General features: G+C 41.8%; 1 protein-coding gene across 1 annotated transcript in view; it reads right to left on the bottom strand.

Annotated features, from left to right (window-relative positions):
• The window catches only part of RERE (arginine-glutamic acid dipeptide repeats), a 311,393-nt gene that overhangs the window by 135,768 nt on the left and 153,353 nt on the right, over positions 1 to 22,272 (bottom strand). The window contains exon 7 of the mRNA XM_065421264.1: positions 4,657 to 4,705. Within this exon, the coding sequence (XP_065277336.1) occupies positions 4,657 to 4,705 (49 nt within the window). The remainder of the gene's footprint in view (positions 1 to 4,656; positions 4,706 to 22,272) is intronic.

The following is a 22,272-nucleotide window of genomic DNA, read 5'->3' as shown; positions in this document are numbered from 1 at the left end:
ATAGGAGTTCTCTGTGAGGGAAGTGTTATCATCCCCATTGCACTGATGGAGAAACTAAGGCAATGACAGGCTAAGTGACTTGCCCAAGGTTTCATGGGAAATTTGTGGCAGTACTGGTAATTAAACCCAGATCTACTGCCTCCTAGTCCTATGCCTTAAAGATCATGCTTCCTCTCTTTTTCAAAAAACGGTAACATCAGCTGGCTCACATCACTGGGTAGCACCATCTCCTATTGCACTCACAGGGAAGCCTTTAGGATACACATTTCAGGCACAAGCATCTCAGTGCAAGCACCATGGCCTGGAGTTATTTTAAACCATTTTTAAAAACTCATACTGTGAGCATCGTCCTCCGTCGTACAAAAATGAAAGCACCTTCACAAACATAGGATAGTTTAACGTCTGTTGAAGGGGAAAACAAGCAGTTTCCACTTGTTAAAAGGAAACCATTCTAACCACTGTCTGGCAGGATAAACTGTATGCACATAATACATAAATATGAAAGGAGGCAAACATATGACTACCTAGGGAGGTATCTATTTCATTTTAACTCCTCAATAAAAACCCACGTTTGATATTTACAAATAAGGCCTTAGTAAATCATTAAAACCCCAAAATGACCCAAGGAAATTTGCAGAAAGCAAGATAGCTCAGGGAAATGACCTCTGCCATCAAATGTACCAAGAGACCCAATTAGCATCTTTAGTCATCTGCAGCAATAGGACAAGATAGTGGAGAGCATTTTTGGAAACAGCTTTTAAGCCTTATAATTACCTCTTACAGTTACAATTCTAAACATTTTTGAAAGGCAATATTTATATACAACCAGTAATTAGAAGTCATCGGTTCAGATGTCTTTCATTTTCTGCTTTTCAAAATGTATTTTTTTACTTCTTCACTAGGAAAACGGATTTATGACTGAAATTTTCTGCTCCTGAAGCATAAGCAGACATTACAGCCGCCCTGGCCAGTGGAGGTGTGTATTAGACATACACACGCTGTGCACCTGCTTCCAGCAACCAAGTGCTTAAACAAACTAGCATCCTCTCATACCCTAGGACCAACGAGCTTCATTACTGCGTTTCCAAAACCGAATCTCTTTAATGGGTCATGTCACAAAGCTGTTAGCAAACCAGGCAACACAACAGAAGTAGTCAGCATAGTGAGCATATAGTAAACATTTGTTGATTGTTTTCCTTCATCTATCACCATAATATAGTATTTGAATTACCACTGTGCCTAGGAGCCCTACTCGCAGACCAGAATCCCACATATAGCTCTGTGAATCTTAAAACAGGGCATTGTTGCAACCAGAACACACTTTATCTTTACTACTTTTATTACAGTAGCCCCAAGAGGCCCAAGTCATGGTCCAGGACCCCACTGTGCTAGGTACTGTACATACACAGACTATTCCCGCCCCCAAAAGCTTACACTCTAAATAAAAAGAAGACACTGTTGTCTACTGGCTAGAGTAGTGGCTCAGAGTCAGGATTCCTAGATTCTAATCCTGGATCTGTCATAAGGATTTGTCTTTGCCAGAGAAGAAAGGTTCGTTCTTCATGTTAACTAACTTGAGGTAAAAATCTTACGGAAGACAAAGCAGCTTATTGTTTTCACATGTGTTAGCAGGTCAAATTAAAGACTACGGGGGAGCCTAGTCTTTTATTTGACCTACTAAATTGTGTGAAACCTACAAACTGCCTCTTCACTAGGACCTCAAGTTAGCTAAGTCGAGTTAAGAAAATACTTTTTTTCCCCCTCCTAGTGAAAACACACCCCAATACATTTGCTGACCTTAGACAAGCAACTTTAGGACGCTTCTGAAAATATTCACTTATTTTAGGTGCCCAACTGGAGTTTTACATTCACAAGTATTGAGCATCTCCAACACCCACTGAAGTTATTGGCAGAGGTGGGTGCTCTGCACCGCTGCACATGGGCCTTAAGAGTCTCAAAAGTGGGGCAACCAAAAATGAAGGTACCTCACATTACTCTTCTTTGTGCCCAAAGTTTTTCCATCTGTAAAATCTAGCTAATAAATACACCTCACAGGGTAGATGAAGAATGTCTGTAAAGTACACTGATAGCTTCAGATGAAAGTAGCTTTGGGAGTACCAAGTACAGTAATGCCAGTATTGTTAATTAAAAAGGTAACATATGCTTTAGTCACTTTTTTGGGGCTGTTTTTTAAACCAAGTATACTCCAGGATGCTACACAGAATGTACATTCTTCAACTTTCACAAGAAATAACTGAGTCAAGTTGTTTAGTGGGATCTATTTAGCTTAACAAAAAGAAGGTTAAGGGGAGACTTGATTACAATCTATAAGTACTGACATGGGGAACAAATATTTGATAATGGGATCATTGGAACAACTTATCAAAGGTTGCGGTGGATTCTCCATCACTAGCAATTTCTAAATCAAGATGGGATGTTCTTCTAAAAGATGTGCGATAGAAATTAGTTTGGGGAAGTTCTATGGAGGTCAGACTAGATGATCACAGTGGTCCCTTCTAGTATTGGAATCTATGAAAAAGGAGTCTGGATGGATAACACAGCCTGAATATCTCACAAGGGCCCGATCTTACAAGGGGATGAATGCTCTTAACTCCCATTGGAAGGATTTGCCCTAACATGTCAATTTAATTCTAACTCTGTCCATGCTCCTGTACAAGCAGATTACCTACAACAGTCAGGAAAGATTTTCCCAAATAAGTTGGAACAAACTAAGAGCTTTTACCCTTCCCTAAAGCCACATCCAGCAGCGGGTTGTTTGTCTCAATCAATCAGTCATAATGCTACGATGTTGCAATCCCTACTTCCTCACTCTCTATTATGACAACCAGAAATGACCGAGGCACCTCAGTGGTTTTACAAGCTTCCCAATTCTTCTCATCTTTCATAGCCAACAGACCATACAATGCACTCAAAGAACGGACTCAGGGCTTCTGTATCAAAGATCTAAACCTCCCCTGTCTTTACAGGGTCAGGAGGTCAAACATCAACTGCATCATAAAGTTCCTACAAAAGGCAAATAAGATACTACAACCGTAAGTCCATGTGCGAAGAGGGCATGACCAGCAAGAAGATCTTGATAATCCTCCTGAGCTTTGATGCCCCAAAGTTAAACTGTGCTCTATATCATTTCTGAATTTAATTTATTGTAAACAACCTTTTGGCACTGGGAGGGTTTTGGGGTTTTTTTTGTACTAGACAGATAAGCTTCCACTCCTACAAGCTTGAAGGAGTTAAATTAATAAACGTACTGTAGCACCAAAGCTAAAATCATCGCTTCAGAAAGAGGATTTTATCCTGTACCAAGCAGAAGTGAAGGAAAATGGTTTAGTACGAATACAACCAAAAGCATGCTATCGTCCACTTGTCTTAATACCTTGTTGAGGTCATTACTTGCCTCCAAGAAGGAAACCATCCCTTTACAGCCATGACAGATTTAGAGCTGGTCTGTAATAACTTTTGAATAGTGTATGTTGACCTGGTTACTGAGAAGTTCCCTGTACAAATATATTGGTTTAGTTTAACAGGGGACTATTGGAAAAAAACAAGCCGAAAGGAGAAAGAATAGCTCAAGACAGGACACTTCTCAGTCAAAACATGAGTTAAGAGTAAATGCCAAGACAGGAAGGAGTCCAGAGAACACAGGAGATCAAAAGAACACTTTGAATGGTTTGAAAAGGAACAGTCTCTCAAATTCAGTCAGACCTGCAAGGTAAAATCAGAGGATACACAATGTACTGTAGCCCAGAGCTTAATCGGAGAGAGAGAATTGTGGAACTCTGACCCAGTATAGCTAAAGTCTCCAGGCCTGACCCCTGAGGGGGTGCTTTGAGAGAGACCAGGAAGAGAAGAGAGTACAGTTAGCCCTGTAATCATCTCAACCCCATTAACAGACATTCTTGAAAATATTATACAGTCTATTATCAATTACCATACAGCACAAAAGCTTTACTCCCTTTACCACGCTCCTTGCTGCCTTGAAACTTTGCAGAAGTTTGAACATAAAGTTCTCTGGCCTTCCAATCTTGTTCTCTTGCATTTGGCAGATTTTGATGACTTCCCCTGTTTCTAAGTGACACTAAGCCAAACTATGACTCCATTTTGTTTATCTTCAGTAAATAACTAAAAAACAAGGTAAATGTCTTAAATAAAGCAAACAGCAAGCTACCATCTTAATTTGCTGTGAATTAAGATTAGAAGACTCTGAAAACATATGAAAAATAACTTTGTTACTATTAAGTTCAATTTATTTTTTAAATGTTGGGCAAATTTAATACTCAAATTCAGCTGAAAATGTATTAATTTTAATGAGACCAATTTTTTTTTCTGATTTCCCATGCTTTCCAATAGCAGACCTGATTCCTTCAGTCCTACAGTAGTATATAAAAAATATTTTTTGCTGAAAAGTGTCCTTAAAATTCAGCCTATGCTGAAGAACAGTCCTGTTTACTATGCTGATACTGGGAGTAATAGATAATTCTAACGAAATGCTCACGTGCAAGTGTATTTATGTGTAATTATGTATATTATATTTTAGATGCTTATAGACACACACACACAATTTTGAGTCCATATTCCTTGAGATAATTAAATTGCTATAACGCGTTGTTAGAATTTTCAAACAATCAAATCCTTTACCTGATGGCTGGGTCCAACTCTGATCTCGCCCTGGGTGCTGTTCAGCCTCCTACCATGAAAGACAAAGAGCATCCGTGAGTAGAGCTTATAACTAACAAAACTTTGTATTATTACACACAGATTCATAGAAGGCCAGAAGGGACCAATGTGATCCTTTATAGACCAACTCTATAACATAGGACTTGCCTGAATTTGTTTGAACTAGAGCCTATCTTTTAGAAAAGCATCCAATCTCGATTTAAAAATTGCTAATGACAGAGAATCCACCACAACCCAATGCTTGGTAAGTTCTCTCAATGGTTCCTCACTCTCACTGTTAAAAATCTGCACCTTTTCCGACTCTGAGTTTGTCTGGCTTCAATTTCTAACCACTAGATTTTGCTATATACCTTTGGTCTGTTAGATTGAAGAAGCCCATTAATACACGAGGAACAAACATGTGATAATGTATATGCTGTACCAATACAAAAACCCTTTTGATATTATGTTTGCAATGCATGCTGAAAAGCAGCAATAATAAGGCACCATTCAAGTAGAAACAGTGGATACACTCAACATAGCAGTGAACTTTGTGAATGGAAGAGACCAATGAAGACAGATCTGGAATTTCTGGCCAAGTGGCTGCAGCTTTATTAATTCCATAAGACAGTAACTTCTTGGGGACACCTGTCTTGGCAACACGGAAAAGGGGGAAGGTAAATCAATTCTCTGTCACCTGCCTGCCCCCTTTTTGATGTTCAAATCACAAGCATCAAGGCCACAAGGCTTACCCCAACTGCTTACAATCAAGGCTTTATCAGAGCCTGAATTTCCCCCCAGGCCTTATCGTGGCCTGCAACTCAGAATAGCCTACTTCCCTGAAACTCTCCTTGCCTCCTAGAATGGCTCAGGCTTGCCATAAATCCATCCCCTTTTCCTGAGAAAGGTGTACTGATACCTAAGGGGTAGCCGTGTTAGTCTGGATCTTGTAAAAAGCGACAAAGAGTCCTGTGGCACCTTATAGACCAGGGGTAGGCAACCTATGGCACGTGTGCCAAAGGCGGCACACGAGCTGAGTTTCAGTGGCACTCACATGGTCCTGGCCACCGGTCTGGGGGGCTCTACATTTTAATTTAATTTTAAATGAAGCTTCTTACTCATTTTAAAAACCTTATTTACTTAACATACAACAAGAGTTTAGTTATCTATTATAGACTTATAGAAAGAGACCTTCTAAAAACGTTAAAATGTATTACTGGCACACGAAACCTTAACTTAGAGTGAATAAATGAAGACTCGGCACACCACTTCCGAAAGGTTGCTGACCCCTGTTATAGATTAGCGACAAAGAGTCCTGTGGCACCTTATAGACTAACAGACGTATTGGAGCATAAGCTTTCGTGGGTGAAAGTGACTGACGAAGTGGGTATTCACCCACGAAAGCTTATGCTCCAATACGTCTGTTAGTCTATAAGGTGCCACAGGACTCTATCGCTTTTTACTAAGTCTTAGGGAAAGAGGAAACTTCCCCAAAACCACCTGACCTCTATGGGTTTGCAACACCAACCGGCAAATCAATACCTACCCAGGTGGAAATGGGGGGAGGAGGGGAAGGTAAGGAGTTGATCTTTGGATCAGGGACTGTTTTTTCTATTCTGTGTTTGTACAACATCAAGCACCACGCAGTCCTGGTCCATAACTAAGGCTTCTAAGTGCTATGGTATTACCAATAATAATTTCCAGTGGAGGGCACAGAAGGAAGGGGCCCTCTTGTGGCTTGCTTGATACTATCAACTTCCCTGCGCCCTAGCCAGCCAACTCAAAAAACCTGTTGCAGGGACAAGGCCTATCCAATGAAATCCATCCTCACAGGTACTGCCCCATTGGCTGATTGCTGCAACAGGGAAACCCAGGAGGTACGGACTGCCCCCTAGGCCCCAGCTCACAATCCTATATTGGGTTAACATCAGCATGCCTTAAGAAAGCTTTTGAGGCTGTTTTCATCCCCTAAAAATAGTATCTGAAATGAAAACTTCATGCTACATTTTTCTTGAAGTGTTTAGAGCACTAGAGTAAGCTGAACACAAGAAGTTATTATCCAGTTCACACAGCATTCCCAGAATAGTAAAAGGTGTTGCAAAAAAGAGCAGGAAGAAGAGGAGGGACTGTTTTTGCAGACTGTAGATCCAAATATAAATAAGTCCAAGGTGGAATGCAATTATCCATCACAAGAGATAACCCCGCTTTTGCAAAAACTGACATGGAATTAGGACATACTCCTTATTCTTTATCCAGAAGACGACACCTCCCACATAATATACAAAGGGTGCCACCTACTGACCCATCAGTTATGAGTTACCATGGTCTTCCATCCAAATATTGCCTAGGCCTGGCCCTGGAAACCTTTAGAAATTACTATTATTGATTTGCTAAAATCAGATGAGAACATCCATTGGAATGGCTGCAAAACAGACAGTCAGTTTCACCAGTAGTACCTGGTCTTAGACAAAATTAAATGAGTTTTGACTGGGTTTATCCAAAAAAGGCCCTTTCCTACAAAATCATGTATGAAGGGACTCTCACATCATTCAACCATGCTGCAACGGTATTTGTAAGCAAGTAAAAACTACAAGTTTCCAGTGGAGTGCCTTTACTCAGTCTAGCAGCAAAGATTTTTACTCCAAAGGGATATGTACCAATTACACAGTTGCTGGTTGCAGCCGAAGCGTCACCATAAGCTGAAAGAAGAAAAATCCACTCTCTCTTTAATGCTATTATGGAAATGGCTTGGAGTAGCTCAAGAATGAAGAAAGTTTTATATTCTCTAAGGCAACAATACAGCCAGCATAGCCATCTGACAGCATGGAAATTATTTCTTAAATTTCTGGAGGAAAAAGAAATGGGCAAGTAAATCAACCACTTTTGTTTGCTGGTTATATTTCAATATATTTTAGCAGACAGACACTACCAACACTGAAATTATAGTTTATTGGCTAAGCCCATCTTTTAGGAGCTACACTTTTGCAAAACAGTTTAACACATATGGCATGATTCTCAGAGGAGCTGAGCACCCTGACTCCCACTGACTTTGTCTGGAATCTCAGGCGCTCAGTCTTTCTGACCAATCAGACTCAATAAATGCTCTTTGCTTACATATGTGCTTGTGGTCCCATAATGCAGCTAGAGATACTGCATTGCCCTTCAGGACCCTATCAAAATGTATTAAGGAGTGCAACAAACTCCAAAGAGGTTTAAATATCTTAAGGAGTGACAGTTCTGCAAGACCTCTATTTTAAAAACTATTTTAGTGTGTGTGTGTGTGTGTGTGTATTATTTATTTTAGTATTAATTCCTATAATTCAAAATATTACATATAGACACATTATATAAAAGAGACAATTACTGCAGTCAGTCCATAGACTCATTGAAATGTACTCATACAAACTTTTGAGCACAAAATCTCAGTACCTGCAAGACACTAAAATGATGCTAAGCCATGAGTAAACTCCAGAAAATTATTTAAGAGAACTGTGTGCACGTAAAAATATAAAGAATTTTATCAGATTCATATGGGACAAGTAAATACATAAACCTTGACTTAAACCATGTATCTAGTCACTGTAAAGTATGGCAAAAGTGCATGAGGTTAGTGACTGACCCACACGTTCTCCAGTGGCCATTGTAGGCACAATGGGGTGAATTAAGGATGAAGAAATTAGTTCTCTCTAAATTCTAAAAACAAAAATCAAGACAGTAAATGCTAACCTGTATTAAAACAAGAATATCAAACTCGAACTGACAAGAGCACCATTACAAGTTACAAAGCCCATTAAGAATCATGGAAATTTTGTTAGCATCCATTTGCACTTTTACAGCACTTTCCATCCCATGGTCTCAAAGTATTTTACAAACAATAAATTAAACCTCCATTTGTGAAGTAGGCAATTTTTATGCACCCCCATTTTACAGATGACAAAATTGAGGCACAGGAAGATTAAGGCCACACAGGGAGTTTGTGACAGCCAGGAATAGAAACCCAGCCATCATAAATCCCAGTCCCGTTTTTTAACCACTAGCCTGATGCTTCTTTCCTGCTACAAAAATAAGCACCAAAAGTTAAATGCCAAAATGCTTCCCAAAACTACTAGTCCACATAAAAGATTAAGTACCTATCAAAATGTATTCCTCTAATCTAAGAATATCTGTATGTACACAAAGATATAGCTTTAATACAGGGTACACATTTATTTTCTAACTCAGTCATTTCTTTGCTTCAGCATAAACTAAAAATCCACCATTTAAAATGAGGTTGATAAAAAATTACCACCCAATTCAAATGAATTCAATTTTTGTTTAAAAAAAAAAATGTTTCCTCCTATGATGATTAAGAATTTGTAGCTTATGGTCAATTATCCACTTCCTTTATTATCACAGCTCTGTGCAGTGAGAAAAACAAGATGCTAAATTCACCCTTTCATTCCTGAGCATCTTTCTGCACTAGGGCTCAGTACCCAGGAAGATATCTAGCAAGAGGGACTCAATGGGGTATTAAAAGAGCTCTGTAGAGAAACTCAGCTGCAGGCCTGGAAATGCCTCAGCATATCAGCAGAAAGTTTTTAGTGTCTCAGCTCATCCTGTAAGGGGCCCACAAGCAGCTAGAAAGAAGAACACTCTGCACATCACTACTGCATATATCAGAACAGAATAAATGTTCCATGTACTAGATACTAAAAAGCTGGAGAACTCCCTGAGCCGTTTGCTGGGCATGCATTTTTCCTTTTGGAAAAATAAAACATCTTTTCTACATCTGAAAAATGCAGTGTATTCTGAGCCAGGTCTCAAGTTGAGAACTGGAGTGAAATCTAAAGAAAAAAGAAATACGTATCCACCACAGCTGCCAAAAGAGGGAAAGGGGCAGCTGGTTCAGTGGTTAATATATTAGCTGCTCACGGCTGGAGACCTGGGTTTAAGTGCACAAGTGAGATCATGTGACTGACTCCTCAAAAGCGCTTTTACCATATTGTGAAACTATCAAGCAGGTCATCAGGATGAGCAAGATCTGAAGAGACTCAGAATTGGAACTAAGGGATTCAAGGGGACAAATTTGGGTGCGCTAATGTTGCCTATGCACATGATGCTCGAATGCAGCAAAACCTATTGTAAAATCCTCCATTTCACAAGCACTGAATTAAGTACAAACATCCAAAAAAACTCATCAGATTCATATCTCTTCTGTATTTTTCATTTTAAAACAAGTTACAGGAACCCACAATATTTTCATATTGTTAAAAACAAAACAACAGAGTTAAACAAAGCTGTAAATGTAGTCATTAAACTACTAGTAATTTCAACACAAGCCAAAGGACCCCTGAGAGAAATCAATAATATTTTAACCTCATGTTAATTCTAATGCACCTAGCTATTGCTTTCATTTGCTTTACATTGACTTTAAATAATAAAACATTTCATGCAAAAGTCTCAATATTTATTATGCTCCAGCATCCTAGATGTAATTGTCAATGTACATTAAATCCAAACCTTGGCTTCCATTTTCTTAACTGTATTTGTATGATGTTAGATGGGGAAACCCAAAATGCCCTCCAATCACCAATACTCACACTTCTCTCCATATAATGTTCTCTGTCCCTTATTGTCATTCCTCTTGCAATTTCCTCAGTATATACCATAGACCCCAAAGGTAAGTAAGGAGATGGAAGAGGAAAGAGAATTTTTTTTTTTTTTGAGGGACAGGAGTGGGATGGGGGCAAGGGAAGAGATTAACTGTTCTGCCATTATTATTTTTTTGGGGGGGGGAGGAGGGCCTCTTTCTAACTGCTCTGCACTTCCTACAGCTTGCAAGACTCTTGCCCCTCAATGAGACATATAATTCCTATCAGATACTTTTTCAGCCAATTTCCACCACCCCAAGAAAGGTATGAAAATGGGAAGAAAACTCTTGCTACAGAAACTAAAATGTACTGTAGACTTGGAAGCCAAATTATATCGGTGGAGCACTATTACAATAACGGGAAGGCGCTCTGTTTATTCCACGGAAAGGGGAAAAAAGGACCCAATACAGTATATGAAATCTGACACAAAAGAAACTGATGTAACAAAGCAGTAGCCATAGCAACAACAACTTAATATTTCAGTCCTCTTCAGCTGCAGTGGATTAAATATAATGACAAGATGTTCCCTTTGAAAAGTAACCTGTTGCCATGGGAACATTGTATTCTATGAAGTAAACAGGGGCTGGACAGAAAGGAGATGGAAGCCTGCAACTGAATATCAAAAAGGCAGAAGTATCCATAGCAGAGCAGGGCAAAGCACTAGCAGTCTCTAATCCAGGAGAGGCTTGTTCGGAACAGCTAGGAGATGTTCACTTGAATAAAGCATTGTCCTTTCAAGCCTAACGCAATAGGGGGTTCGAGGGTTCAAGGCCAACGAGTGCCCTTGAAAGAAAGCAGTTAAGGGGTGAAGAGGAGAATGAAAAAGAGGAGGTAGGACAGGGTGGTGCAAAGCTTTAATGCACTAGGTTTAAAAATAAGTATTTTTTGTTTGTAGGTCAGGCTATTTTGTGATCTAGGTTCATATCTAACTTTGCTTACAACAGAAATTAGTTTAGCCCTTTTGGTTTAGTCACTCATCTATTTATCTGCAGCAACAAACCAGCATCCCATTAGTAGAGTTTGCCAAGACTGATGGTTTCTGCCCAAGGAAACTACGCCGTTTCAGAACAGCAGGGAGTTGTTCACGCCAGGACTGAAATGCCCTAGAACAGGGGTGGGCAAACTTTTTGGCCCAAGGGCCACATTGGGGTTGCAAAACTGCATGGAGGGCCGGGTAGGGAAGGCTGTGACTCCCCAAACAGCCTGGCCCCCGCCCCCTCCTTGCCCCCCTGACTGCCCCCCCTCAGAATCCCCGACCCATCCAACCCCCCCTGCTTCTTGTCCCTTGATCACCCCCTCTCGGGACCCCCTGCCCCTTGACCGCCCCCCAGGACTCCATCCCCTATATACACCCCTGCCCCCTGACAGGCCCCCCAGGACTCCCCTGCCTATCCACACACACACACACACACACACACACACACCCCGACAGGACCCCCAGGACTCCCATGCCTATCCAACCCCCCGTTCCCCATCCCCTGATCGCTCCGCCCCATCCAACCGCCCCCTGCTCCCTGTCCCGACTGCCCCTCACCCGGACCCTCTGCCCCTTATCCAACCCCCCGCTCCCCGCCCCCTTACCATGCCGCTCAGAGCAGCAGGAGCAGCAGGCCAGAGCACTGGCGGTGTGGCGAGATGAGGCTGTGGGGGAGGGGGGACAGCAGGGGATGGGATGGGGGTAGCCTCCCCGGCCGGGAGCTCAGGGGCCAGGCAGGACGGTCCCGTGGGTCACATTTGCCCACCTCTGCCCTAGAAGAACTGTTGTGGGCTGGGGACTGCAATAGGGAGGGGTGTTGAAGAGCGAGCCTGACGTGCAATGGAAGAGCTAGGAGGGCAGGCTCAGGGATTGAAGAGCAGAGGTGCTGCATGTCACAACTGAAGCGTATGGTCAGTGTTGTGCAAGGCTCCGGTCAGGACTACTAGGGGTGACGTGCAGTTTTGAGGAAGCACTTCTCTGCACTGCCCAATTCTTCTGGCATCATTACAGTACATGAGAGCCTGAAATTCAAAGCTGATGTTTAGACCCAGTGCTACTGGCAGTTACTATTCCCTTGTTTCTATTCTGCCAGTAAAGAGAGGAAATACAGGGGATTAACCTTGGGGGCCAAGAGTCAGGCGCATGCTGCACAGATATGCTTACTCACATACTGCCTCATCTAGCAATAAAGAATTTAAAATGTCAGTATGTGAAAAACATACGATGCAACAATCGTACCCTTTTATACCGGATCATGAGCATGGAGAGAGAGGTGGGGATCTTGGTATCTAATCCAGTGGACATCAGCAGCTCATTTCTCCACACAATGCACGCAAAGGCTCACTTACGTTTTGCTGCAGTCACCATCCACACTATTACCATCTCCTCTCTGAGACGCACCCTCAAGGACTAATTTCCTTGGGTACCCACAACAGTGCCTCCTACCAACAGTTAGGAGCCTTTGTGCCAATAAATTTTTTTTTTTTTTTTTTTTTTTTTAAAGAACCAAACCAATTTATAAGACAGCATCCTAGGCCGCCCTTGAGGATTAAATCTCTCTCCTGTTTGGCAGAATCTTCCCTGATCACTGTATACGGAGATCTATAATTAACCAAGCTGAGGCAGAAAAGGGGCTTCAAGCAGGCTTTAAATGCTGCATCCACAATGCAGCTTTCCAAAAATCTTTTTTGCTCTACTCTTAGGAGGTCTCTGGGAATATTTTTAGACACCTGCTCGCCACAAACTGCTTTCCAGTGCAACGTATACACATCACTAAGCCAAAAGATCACAGTGCACAGGAAAACCTTCAGAAAACAAAGAAAAAACTCTGGCAGCCTGAGAAGAAGCAGGTCTTTGGGTCCGGAAAGAAAAGATCCTGCAAGCGTACAAATACCAGAAGTTGAGTCCAGATGAAGTTTATCAACACAAAGAAACAGAGCAACTTGGAATTTATATTCATTGATACTAGTACTTATGGTGAAAGGTAAAGTAAAGGCTAGAAACTAGCTAAGTGACAAAATAAAGCATCGGAATACAGGAGCAAAATTCTACATGCGTTTCTTGCACCTTCCACTGAAGCATCTGAACTGGCCACTATCACAGACAGGATAGAAGGCTAGATGGACAACTAGTATGATGAACTATGGCAATTGTTCATTTGTGCTAAATTTGTGCAATCTGAGAAGAAGTGGCTGGGAGGAATTCCTCAGGAGGGAGTGAAAGTTTTTGAAAATATTTGTCATTTGGTACAAGTGGTCCATTCTTGAGTAAAAAAATTTGCTCTTCAGAAATATTTATAAGTAATCTCAGGCACAGATGAGCTTGCAGTATCCAGAGGGGAGATTCCACTGGAGACAGGAAAATTATCCCTGTTTCCCTTCAGAGGGGTAACATAATTTTAACAAGAGGCTAACAAGAGTCCAGGAAGGCAACCAGTATATCATTCAAGAGACACTTCATAGAATAGTACTCTCTCCTATTTAGTATTGTGCACCTATAAAAAAGGGTTCAAAATTTTCCTTACCACACCCCAAAGAGCACACCACACCACCCACACACTTAAGAACATAAAAGACAACAAAGCCACAAAGTTTGATGAACACTTCTTCCTGTTCAGCACTAACTGGCTTACTAGTCTTCATCACTGCACTTCCGAATTTCAAACACTTTATAGCAGCGCATGGCAATGGTTTTTTGTTGGTGGTGGTGGTTTGTTTCTTTGTTTTGCCTTAGAAAATTCAAACTTAAAAGGAACACTATCAGCTAGATTAAGGCCCCAATTTTTACTCTGGAAAAAAATAGTGTGAACATAGGAGTGGTGAGCAGAGCATGAAAGTACAAAACAACGCGATTAGAAGAGTTTTTGTGAATGATTAATTTCTATTAACATGTAATATTATTGCAATTCACTTTTTTTTTCTTTTTTTTTTAAACACACAAAACTGAAACATTCACAAATTTGGAAACTCAAGTGATACAAAATTAGGAATCTGAGGGCTTGTCTACCCTACCCGCCAGATCGGCGGGCAGCGATCAATCCAGCGGGGGTCGATTTATCGCATCTAGTATAGACGCGATAATCGACCGCTGAACGCTCTCCTGTCGACTCTGGTACTCCACCGGAACGAGGAGCGCAAGCGGAGTCTACAGGAGAGCATCAGCAGTCAACTTACCACACTGAAGACACAGTGGTAAGTAGATCTAAGTACGTCAACTTCAGCTACGCTAGTCACATAGCTTTAGTTGCATATCTTAGACTGACCCCGCACAGTAGTGTAGACAAGCCCTCAGATTTTAAGATGAGTAGGGACCATTACGATCATCAGTCTGACCTCTCGCATAAGCCAGGACACAGTTATGGGTGAGACACACTTTTCATTAGAAAGACAGGCAATCTTCTTTTAAAAGACTTCAAGGGATGGAGAATCCACCACATAACTTGGTAACTTGCTCCAATGCTTAATTTTCATCACTGTTAAAAATTTGCACCAAATTTCCAGTTTGAATGTGTCAAGCTTCAGCTTCCAGCCATTGGATCTTATGATGTCCTCATTCTGCAAGATTTAAGATCCCTTCTTCTATTAGAAATCTCCTCTTGACATACAGGATAGAACCAGAAAACGAAAGTGACTCGAGGCTGACTATAAACAAGGATAACAGTTTATGTTGAATTTTTTTAATACCCTGGTTTTTTTTAAAATGTATTTAAATAATGCAAGAGTAACTTTGGTTTTGAGTCAAACTTATATTATTTATAAAAAAGTTACGGGATTAGTAAAAAATGGAATGGATTTTGCAATTACTAAATCTAATGCTGGAATGAGCAAACGTGTAGCAACAGTGTATCATCTTCAGCGCAAGTTCCATCCTGTTGGCTGCTTTAGGAATCAGGACATGAAGGAAGTGAAGGAACATCCCACATCCACACAGCTCTCCGAAGAGGCAAGAAGCTGAAAAGTTTCCTGAGCCAGCAGAGAAAACAGCTTCTTCTTAGGGGTATCAACAAGGACATGGAAGTTCTAGTACAGACTGGGTTTAGTCCTGAATCAGATTCACATTTGGGGTAGAAAGTTGCTTTAGTCCTAAAAATACCCTCCCCAACTATAAACAAAAGTGTAACTGACCAATTCATTTCCATTGTCAAAATGAGTGAAATGCAAAAATAAAACCATCAACATAAATGATTAAAAGTAACTGAGATTTTAAACTTTTTTCAGTATTAATCTAAGACTGCCTTTATCTGTGTTGCTAGTATTCTGCTTGCAAGTATGAGTCATTTTATAGTTTCCTTTTACCATTATTTATTTAATATTACATGGTATTTTACTCTCTTCAAAATTAGGACTGCAAACATGAGCAATCTGATGAACAGACTGGAAAAGTGGACTAGTTTCACGGTAGAGTCTGTATGGATTTCTGCCATCTTTGTAGCCGGTATACACCGTTTTTTGTATTGCTATAACAATCAGCCTGGAAAAATACATAGTTAATGTAGCAACACCCGCTAGTGTGGATGCAGTTATACCAGGTTAAAGGTGTTTACATCAGTATCATTTTTAAGCGGTCAATGTTCAACATCTCTGCACTTCCTAAAACAGAAGTCCACTAAAATATGAGTGCGCACACATGAAGGTCACCATAATTCCCTCGGCTGGAACTGCGAGCAGTCATCAGTTGAATTCTGCATTGCTTATAACATTGTCCCCAAGAGCTGATTTGGTGATGTAATGCCAGAGTTCTGTCATGCTGTGCATGAGACAAAGGTCCAATTTTCAGTCCTGGTCCTGCTCACTGGGCTAGTGGGGACTGCAGCAGATGTAGCAGCAGCCTCAAAGGAACTGGATGGTAGAGGAGATATCTGGCATCACCCAAAAGCAAACCCCTCTGACCACTGAGGGGGTATGGGCAGGCTCCCCCTGGGCCTGAAGGAAGACAATGGGGATGCACGTCTTGAACTATGGGAAGTACAAAACAAGACACAAGGGACTGTCAGCACAGCAGCACTGATGTGGAGGGACAAGTCTTCTAATTAAAAACAAATTGCAACTTTCTGAGAAACAAAGCTGTAGGTATAATCTTACTGACTAAATGTCACCAACTCAACATGAACCAAGGCTATTAAAAAAATCCAGAACTACAATACCTGGCAATGAAATCTGTCAGTGGTACCCAGTGCACACTCCGCCCTACACGCACTTACATTTTCAAACTGATTTTACAAACACTGGCCTTTGGGGAAGGAACGGCCCTTTACTATATGTCTGTATAGCGCCTAGCATAATGGGCCCCCAACTTAGGTAAGGCCTCCAGGCACCTCTGCAATGGAAGAGTTCTGCACCACCCCTCCCTCTCACCTGCTGCCTAACAAGTATCACCCACATTTTGCTGAAGGGAAGCAGACACCAAGGGGTTAAATGACTTGTCCAAGACCACACAGTCAGTGGCAGAGATGGCTCTTTGGAGTTTCTAGCTCCCAGCCCCAAGCTCATTCCATCAAAGCATGCCAGCTCCTACACCTAGACACAAACCTAACAGGAATGTTGCTCATCCTACAGTGGCTCTCTCTCCTCCTCCAACAGGATAATCAGTTTAGAAATCTGCATGAGTGTGTATGCACATGGTGCTAGAAGTAGTGAGGGAGAAATCAAGGACTCAGAAAAGTGGAAGAACTGAGCAGCATGAAACACAGCAATAGAGGAGAGTATTTTAGATCAGCAATGGTACATCATAAAGCATTCCTAGAAAACAGTCACGTGTAAGCTGTCTGGGGCAGAGACCATCTTAGTCTGTTTGTACAGCAACACAAGGGGCTCTCATCTGACTGGGGCTTCTGGGTGCTAATGTAAGAAATATGTACTATGTACAAGAATTCGACCATGTGAAAGTGATTAGCAAAGACTGAACTGTTTAGTATATCATGCTTTTTAAGTAGTATTTTTTGTTTTCCAAATATAATATTTTTGTCTGACAAATATATGTTTTATGATGACCTGGAGGGGTTTTAATTCTTTTCCACCTCCACTATTTTAAGTTTGATACTTTTCAAAAATAAATATCAGGGAGCTTTCATTTCTAAGCTAGAACACAGTATCTTTTAAAACCCCTTTTCATTTTTAAAGATCTGTGACACATGTAGTGCTGGGAAAATGTGCTGGACAGATACCCCTGGAGAACAAAAGCCTGTTTATCCCCAGGATAGGAATGGCACAAACACGGTGCAGCACTATCTCACCAACATACCTTACCCCTGACCTGATGGACCCACCCCCTAGGAGTAAGCAAGCGTAGGCTCACACTAACCAATGTGTCTGTTCCTAGGAAACAGTGTTTTGGGGAGCCCAACACACAACTTTTCAGCAAGATTTTAAGAACATATCCCCTACCTACACACACACAAGAGCAAAGAATATTAAGAATCACTCATGTACCATATTGGCACAACATACAACCCCAGCCACTGAGAAATCAGCAACAGTCCACACCTAGCTAAACAGCCTCGGTTTTATTTCATGCTCAATGACGACTCAAAGATATGGAGGCACAAAATTTTAGGAGCTATGGTTTTCACTGGACTGATCTGGCCTGGGTGAGAGGATAACTCAACAGTTATAGCTCATTCACTAATTGGACTCTGCTGAGACTGGCAACTAGGGCCCAATGCTGTGCCAGTGTTTGCAATGTATATACTTACTTACTAGTAACCTCCAGGCCACTGAACTGTCAGCACAGGCTGGAACTGAACTGGCAACCTGCAGGTAAAAGGCCGTATACGTTCTATTACCAGTGCTCTGAGCCATCCTGTCACCCTAGAACTCAATAGTCCAACAACTGGCAGACAAGTTATTCTGAATCAAGAACTACAGTAAAGTGGCATAAAGTCCAGTCCATCATATCTGCAATCCAATTGGCTAGGCAGAGGTCGGTATGAGACCAGCACTGACTATTTCATTCATCACTGCACAAGCTCAGCTGGTTCTCTGAGCAAAACAGCACTGCAGAATCAAGTTTCCTTTTGCTCATTTAGCTTAACATATATAGCCCCCCAAATCCTGTTTATAATCAGCAATGACAACTTATTCACTGTTTTCCCTAGTTAGGCACGGACCTCAAAAAACACAGTTGCCACACATCTATTGGGCTTGCTTGAGCAGCTTCTATGCCAATTCACATACAGAGGGTCGGGGAGACAGAAGGGGGAAAATGGCATCTATTTTATATGGTCATCCGGTCTGAATTCTTACAGATGCTACTTTGGCCCACTACAACAGATGTGGGTATAGCTCATACAGCTGTCACGTGATAAGCTTCTCTTAATGAAGATTTCGAATACATTTTGCCAACATTGTCACATTTTAGACACACCCGTTTGTTGCTCACAGCTGTGATAGGCAAGCAGAACTGTGCTATTCACTTTCAGACACTTCAAAAATTATCACCAGAACTATCACTTGTCCTGGGAAACAGGTTCTCAATCACAACGATCTCCACCCACCTCCAAAGCAACCAATGGCTGCAGATCTACGACCCTCCCTGAAACATTATCTAAACACAGTCTCTTGCAGGCCCAAACATTTCCTTACAGCCACATAGGCACCACTGCATCCTGCAGACTGGCTCTGCAGCTCCCTGCAGACGTGCCTTAGGCTTGGCATGCAGAGAAAGCCACTGAAATTAAAACTGCATCATGGGGGGGGGGGGGGGAAACAATCCACGCAGCTTCAACGTTTTGCTACATGCATCCCACAGCCAGCAGATTCTGTCTGAACACTGCTTTCATGCACCATACAAACAGCTGTACAGCAGGGCTGATGTGAGTACAAGGTTCTGAGGAGCATGCAATAAGGATGAAATGATTTCATAAAACCTTTCAGAAGTCACAAACAGAAGCAAAAAAGCATCCTTTCCTAGGTGAGGCCAGAGTGCTGTCGCCTACCTGCAGGGGCTGGCTGGATCATCCATGACTCTAACAGGCTCGTGTGGGGTTAGCTGTATCCCTGAACCCCTACTTACTGCTAAAACTCTGCCTTTTTCTACTCTACCCACTCAAAATGGAGGCCCATGCAGTCTGAGAGACCTCAGAGCGCTTTCACTGAGCTTGTGCTATGACCTAAGCCTGCACGCAGAACGCAGAAACTTCGCCCTCGGACTGACAGGACTGAGCATGTGCTGTGACCCTCCCTCATCCACACACCGTCTCCCGGCGCAATCAATCTCAGCCCGGCTGCTTCCGTAAATAAAGCGGCGAACAGACACTGCGGCTTCGGCAGACCAAGCTAGTGTGCAGGGAAGTGGGGCCGTGGCGAGGGGGGTCTGAGAGAGACAACGCCTGGGCACAGAGCCGCGCCAGAAGACTAGCAGCTTGTTTGATGGCAATTTTAGCTGGGAAGGTCTCCTTTCCATGCCCCACACGGATAATGTAAGCAAGGCTGAGGAAATCCACCCCGTTGCACGGCTCAGTTTTAAAAAAATGATCTCAGTTAAAATGGTTACAATCTAGATTTTAACAGATGTCAAGAACAGAGGCTTCTAGGCTTCAGAACGTGTTAATCTCCCATTCATTTGCCAGGAAATAAAAGTAGCAAGCTTCTGCCTCAAGCCTCTTAAATCATTTTCATTACCTGAGTACAGAGGTACTTTTAGGCAGCTTGCTGGAGGATCCCAATATTAAACACCAGTAATACTTTGCACTTATATCAGCACATTGCAGATGAGCATCTCACACCACTTAGCAAAGGGGACCAAGGGCTGGTCTACACTTGAGTTTTATAGGTATAACTATTTCAGTTAGAAGTGCTTTTCTTTTATTATTCAAAATACTTACACTGGTAAAGCCCTACTGTGGATTCAATTATGCTGGTATAAAGGTGCTTTATGCTGGTACTCCCTTCCTGGATAGCAATAGCTATACCTGTATCAAATGTCTTTAAAGCGGCATACCTGCATCCACTTGGATTGGTTGTACCACTTTAGCTATACTGCAGGGGTGGGGAACCTATGGCCCACAGGCCGGATCCGGTCCACTGCTTCATTTTATCCAGCCCGTGGCAAGTCGCCGCACCGCAGGCCAGAAGCCCCGAGCCTCAGCGTCCCCTTCCCCCTGGCCCGCGACTGATTTTTTGTGGGTCAATGGCCCCTGGTAGAAAAAAGGTTCCCCACCCCTTCTATACTGATATGCTGAAGCAGTACAAATTTCTAGTGTAGACAAAGCCTAAGTTATTATCCCCATTTCATAGATGGGAAGACAGATGCACAGGTTAAGCAAGATGCTTAAGATCATGCAGCACATTCAGTGGCAAAGTCAGGACTAGAACCTACATTTCCTGACCCCAAGTCTTTTACACTAGCCCCTGCTACGTCTCTACCTTGTGCCTTCCCAAAGGAATCCAAGCAGCATTTAACTCTGTGTACAAACAGGAATCTTTTCAACAATAACTGGAATGCATCTACCTTTGGGGACAGGGCAGCAGCAATCAGGAAATCAACCAGCACAGCACCCCACACAGCAGCGAAGGAAGAAGTAACAGGGGTTTTCCTCAGGAAACGTGGCACAGAGCCACTGAATTTTTAGCATCCAAGCAAGCGCAAAGAAACTCAGTTATTAGGGCTTTACCCAGAAGCTAGGTCTTACCCACATAGTGAGCCTCATGAAACTCAGTGTGTGTACACCTTGGAAGAATAAAGGACTGAGATGACCCTGTGAGAATTTGAACCTGTAGTCCCAAGGAGTCTAGCCTAGTCCTTCCTACTGCAATCCTGCACCACTGAAGTTAACGGGAGTTTTACTATTGACTTCAATGGGTGCAGTACCATGTCCTTCAAGGGTTACACTGTTTATTTCACTTAAAAGAGTCTTAATTAAAACTACATGACTCTGCATCTTACTACACAATTTTATATGACTGTTAAAAAAGATTATACACTGATACAAAAATTCCAACTGCATATTTTTATACAAACTGCCCCAGACTCGGTCTACTGTGTTATCTTAAATCAAGAAACTATGACGGGTCTTTTTACATTCCACGTTTGAAAATAACTTTGAAATGAAAATCTGATGGAAAAATTCATTGTACTTTTAATATCTGAGAGGGGTCCTACCTTTAACAACATATATTTTAAAGATCTGCAATTAATACTTTTGGGGAGATATCACCAAAATGTTTTGGTCTTGTTTTACTGGCTCTGCAGTAACGATTTTGTTTAAATACAGTTACCAGAGCTGGGCCGACATCAGTAGATGATGCCGATGCCCACCACTGGAGTAGTCTAAAAGTGAGAGAAAGGGGAACTTAGTTTGTATTCAGCTCTCTGTTGAACTTGACTAAAGAACATGTGCCAAATGGTTAAAGAACCAAAGTGGTAAAGGGTTGTTTGGTTTATTTGGTTTTTTTTAAAAGGATCTCAGGACTACAGTAGAGTCTGATCAAAAACTATTTAAATACTGTTCTTTTAAGCATTTTAGCTACTGTAAAGATACATCCCATCAACTCAATTATATGTAAAAAAGTCAAAAGCTCTGAGATGCAAAGCAAAAGTGCAACAAATATTTAAAACAAGATCATTTTAACAAACCTTCCCAGATAATAGACTAGCAAAGGATAATTATCTAATACCTGCATCACAGTCTTTTGACTGTTTTCAATTACAAGGACCCTGTCCCCTCCCCCTTACCATTTCAATTTCACTCCCACTACTCCCAGGTTTTGTTTCAGGGCATCTATCCAGTTGCCATTCTCAGCAACTTGCCATTTCAGGCTGAGAGGCCCCTACGTATTTTTTGGAGGCTTTCATTTTTAAAAGGATAAAGAACACTTATACCATAAACATCACCCCTTTAGAAAAGTTCCGGAGTCTTTATATTATCCCCATTTTACAGATGAAGAAACTGAGGCACAGAGACAAATGATTTACCACGGTCATATAGGAAGTCTGCGGCAGAGCCAGAAACAGATCCTAGAGCAGCAGTCTCCAACCATTTTACGCCCAAGATCA

Source organism: Emys orbicularis, chromosome 22 (assembly GCF_028017835.1).
Source record: "Emys orbicularis isolate rEmyOrb1 chromosome 22, rEmyOrb1.hap1, whole genome shotgun sequence".
Classification (NCBI taxonomy): Eukaryota; Metazoa; Chordata; order Testudines; family Emydidae; genus Emys; species Emys orbicularis.
This window is presented reverse-complemented; position numbering and strand designations above follow the sequence as displayed.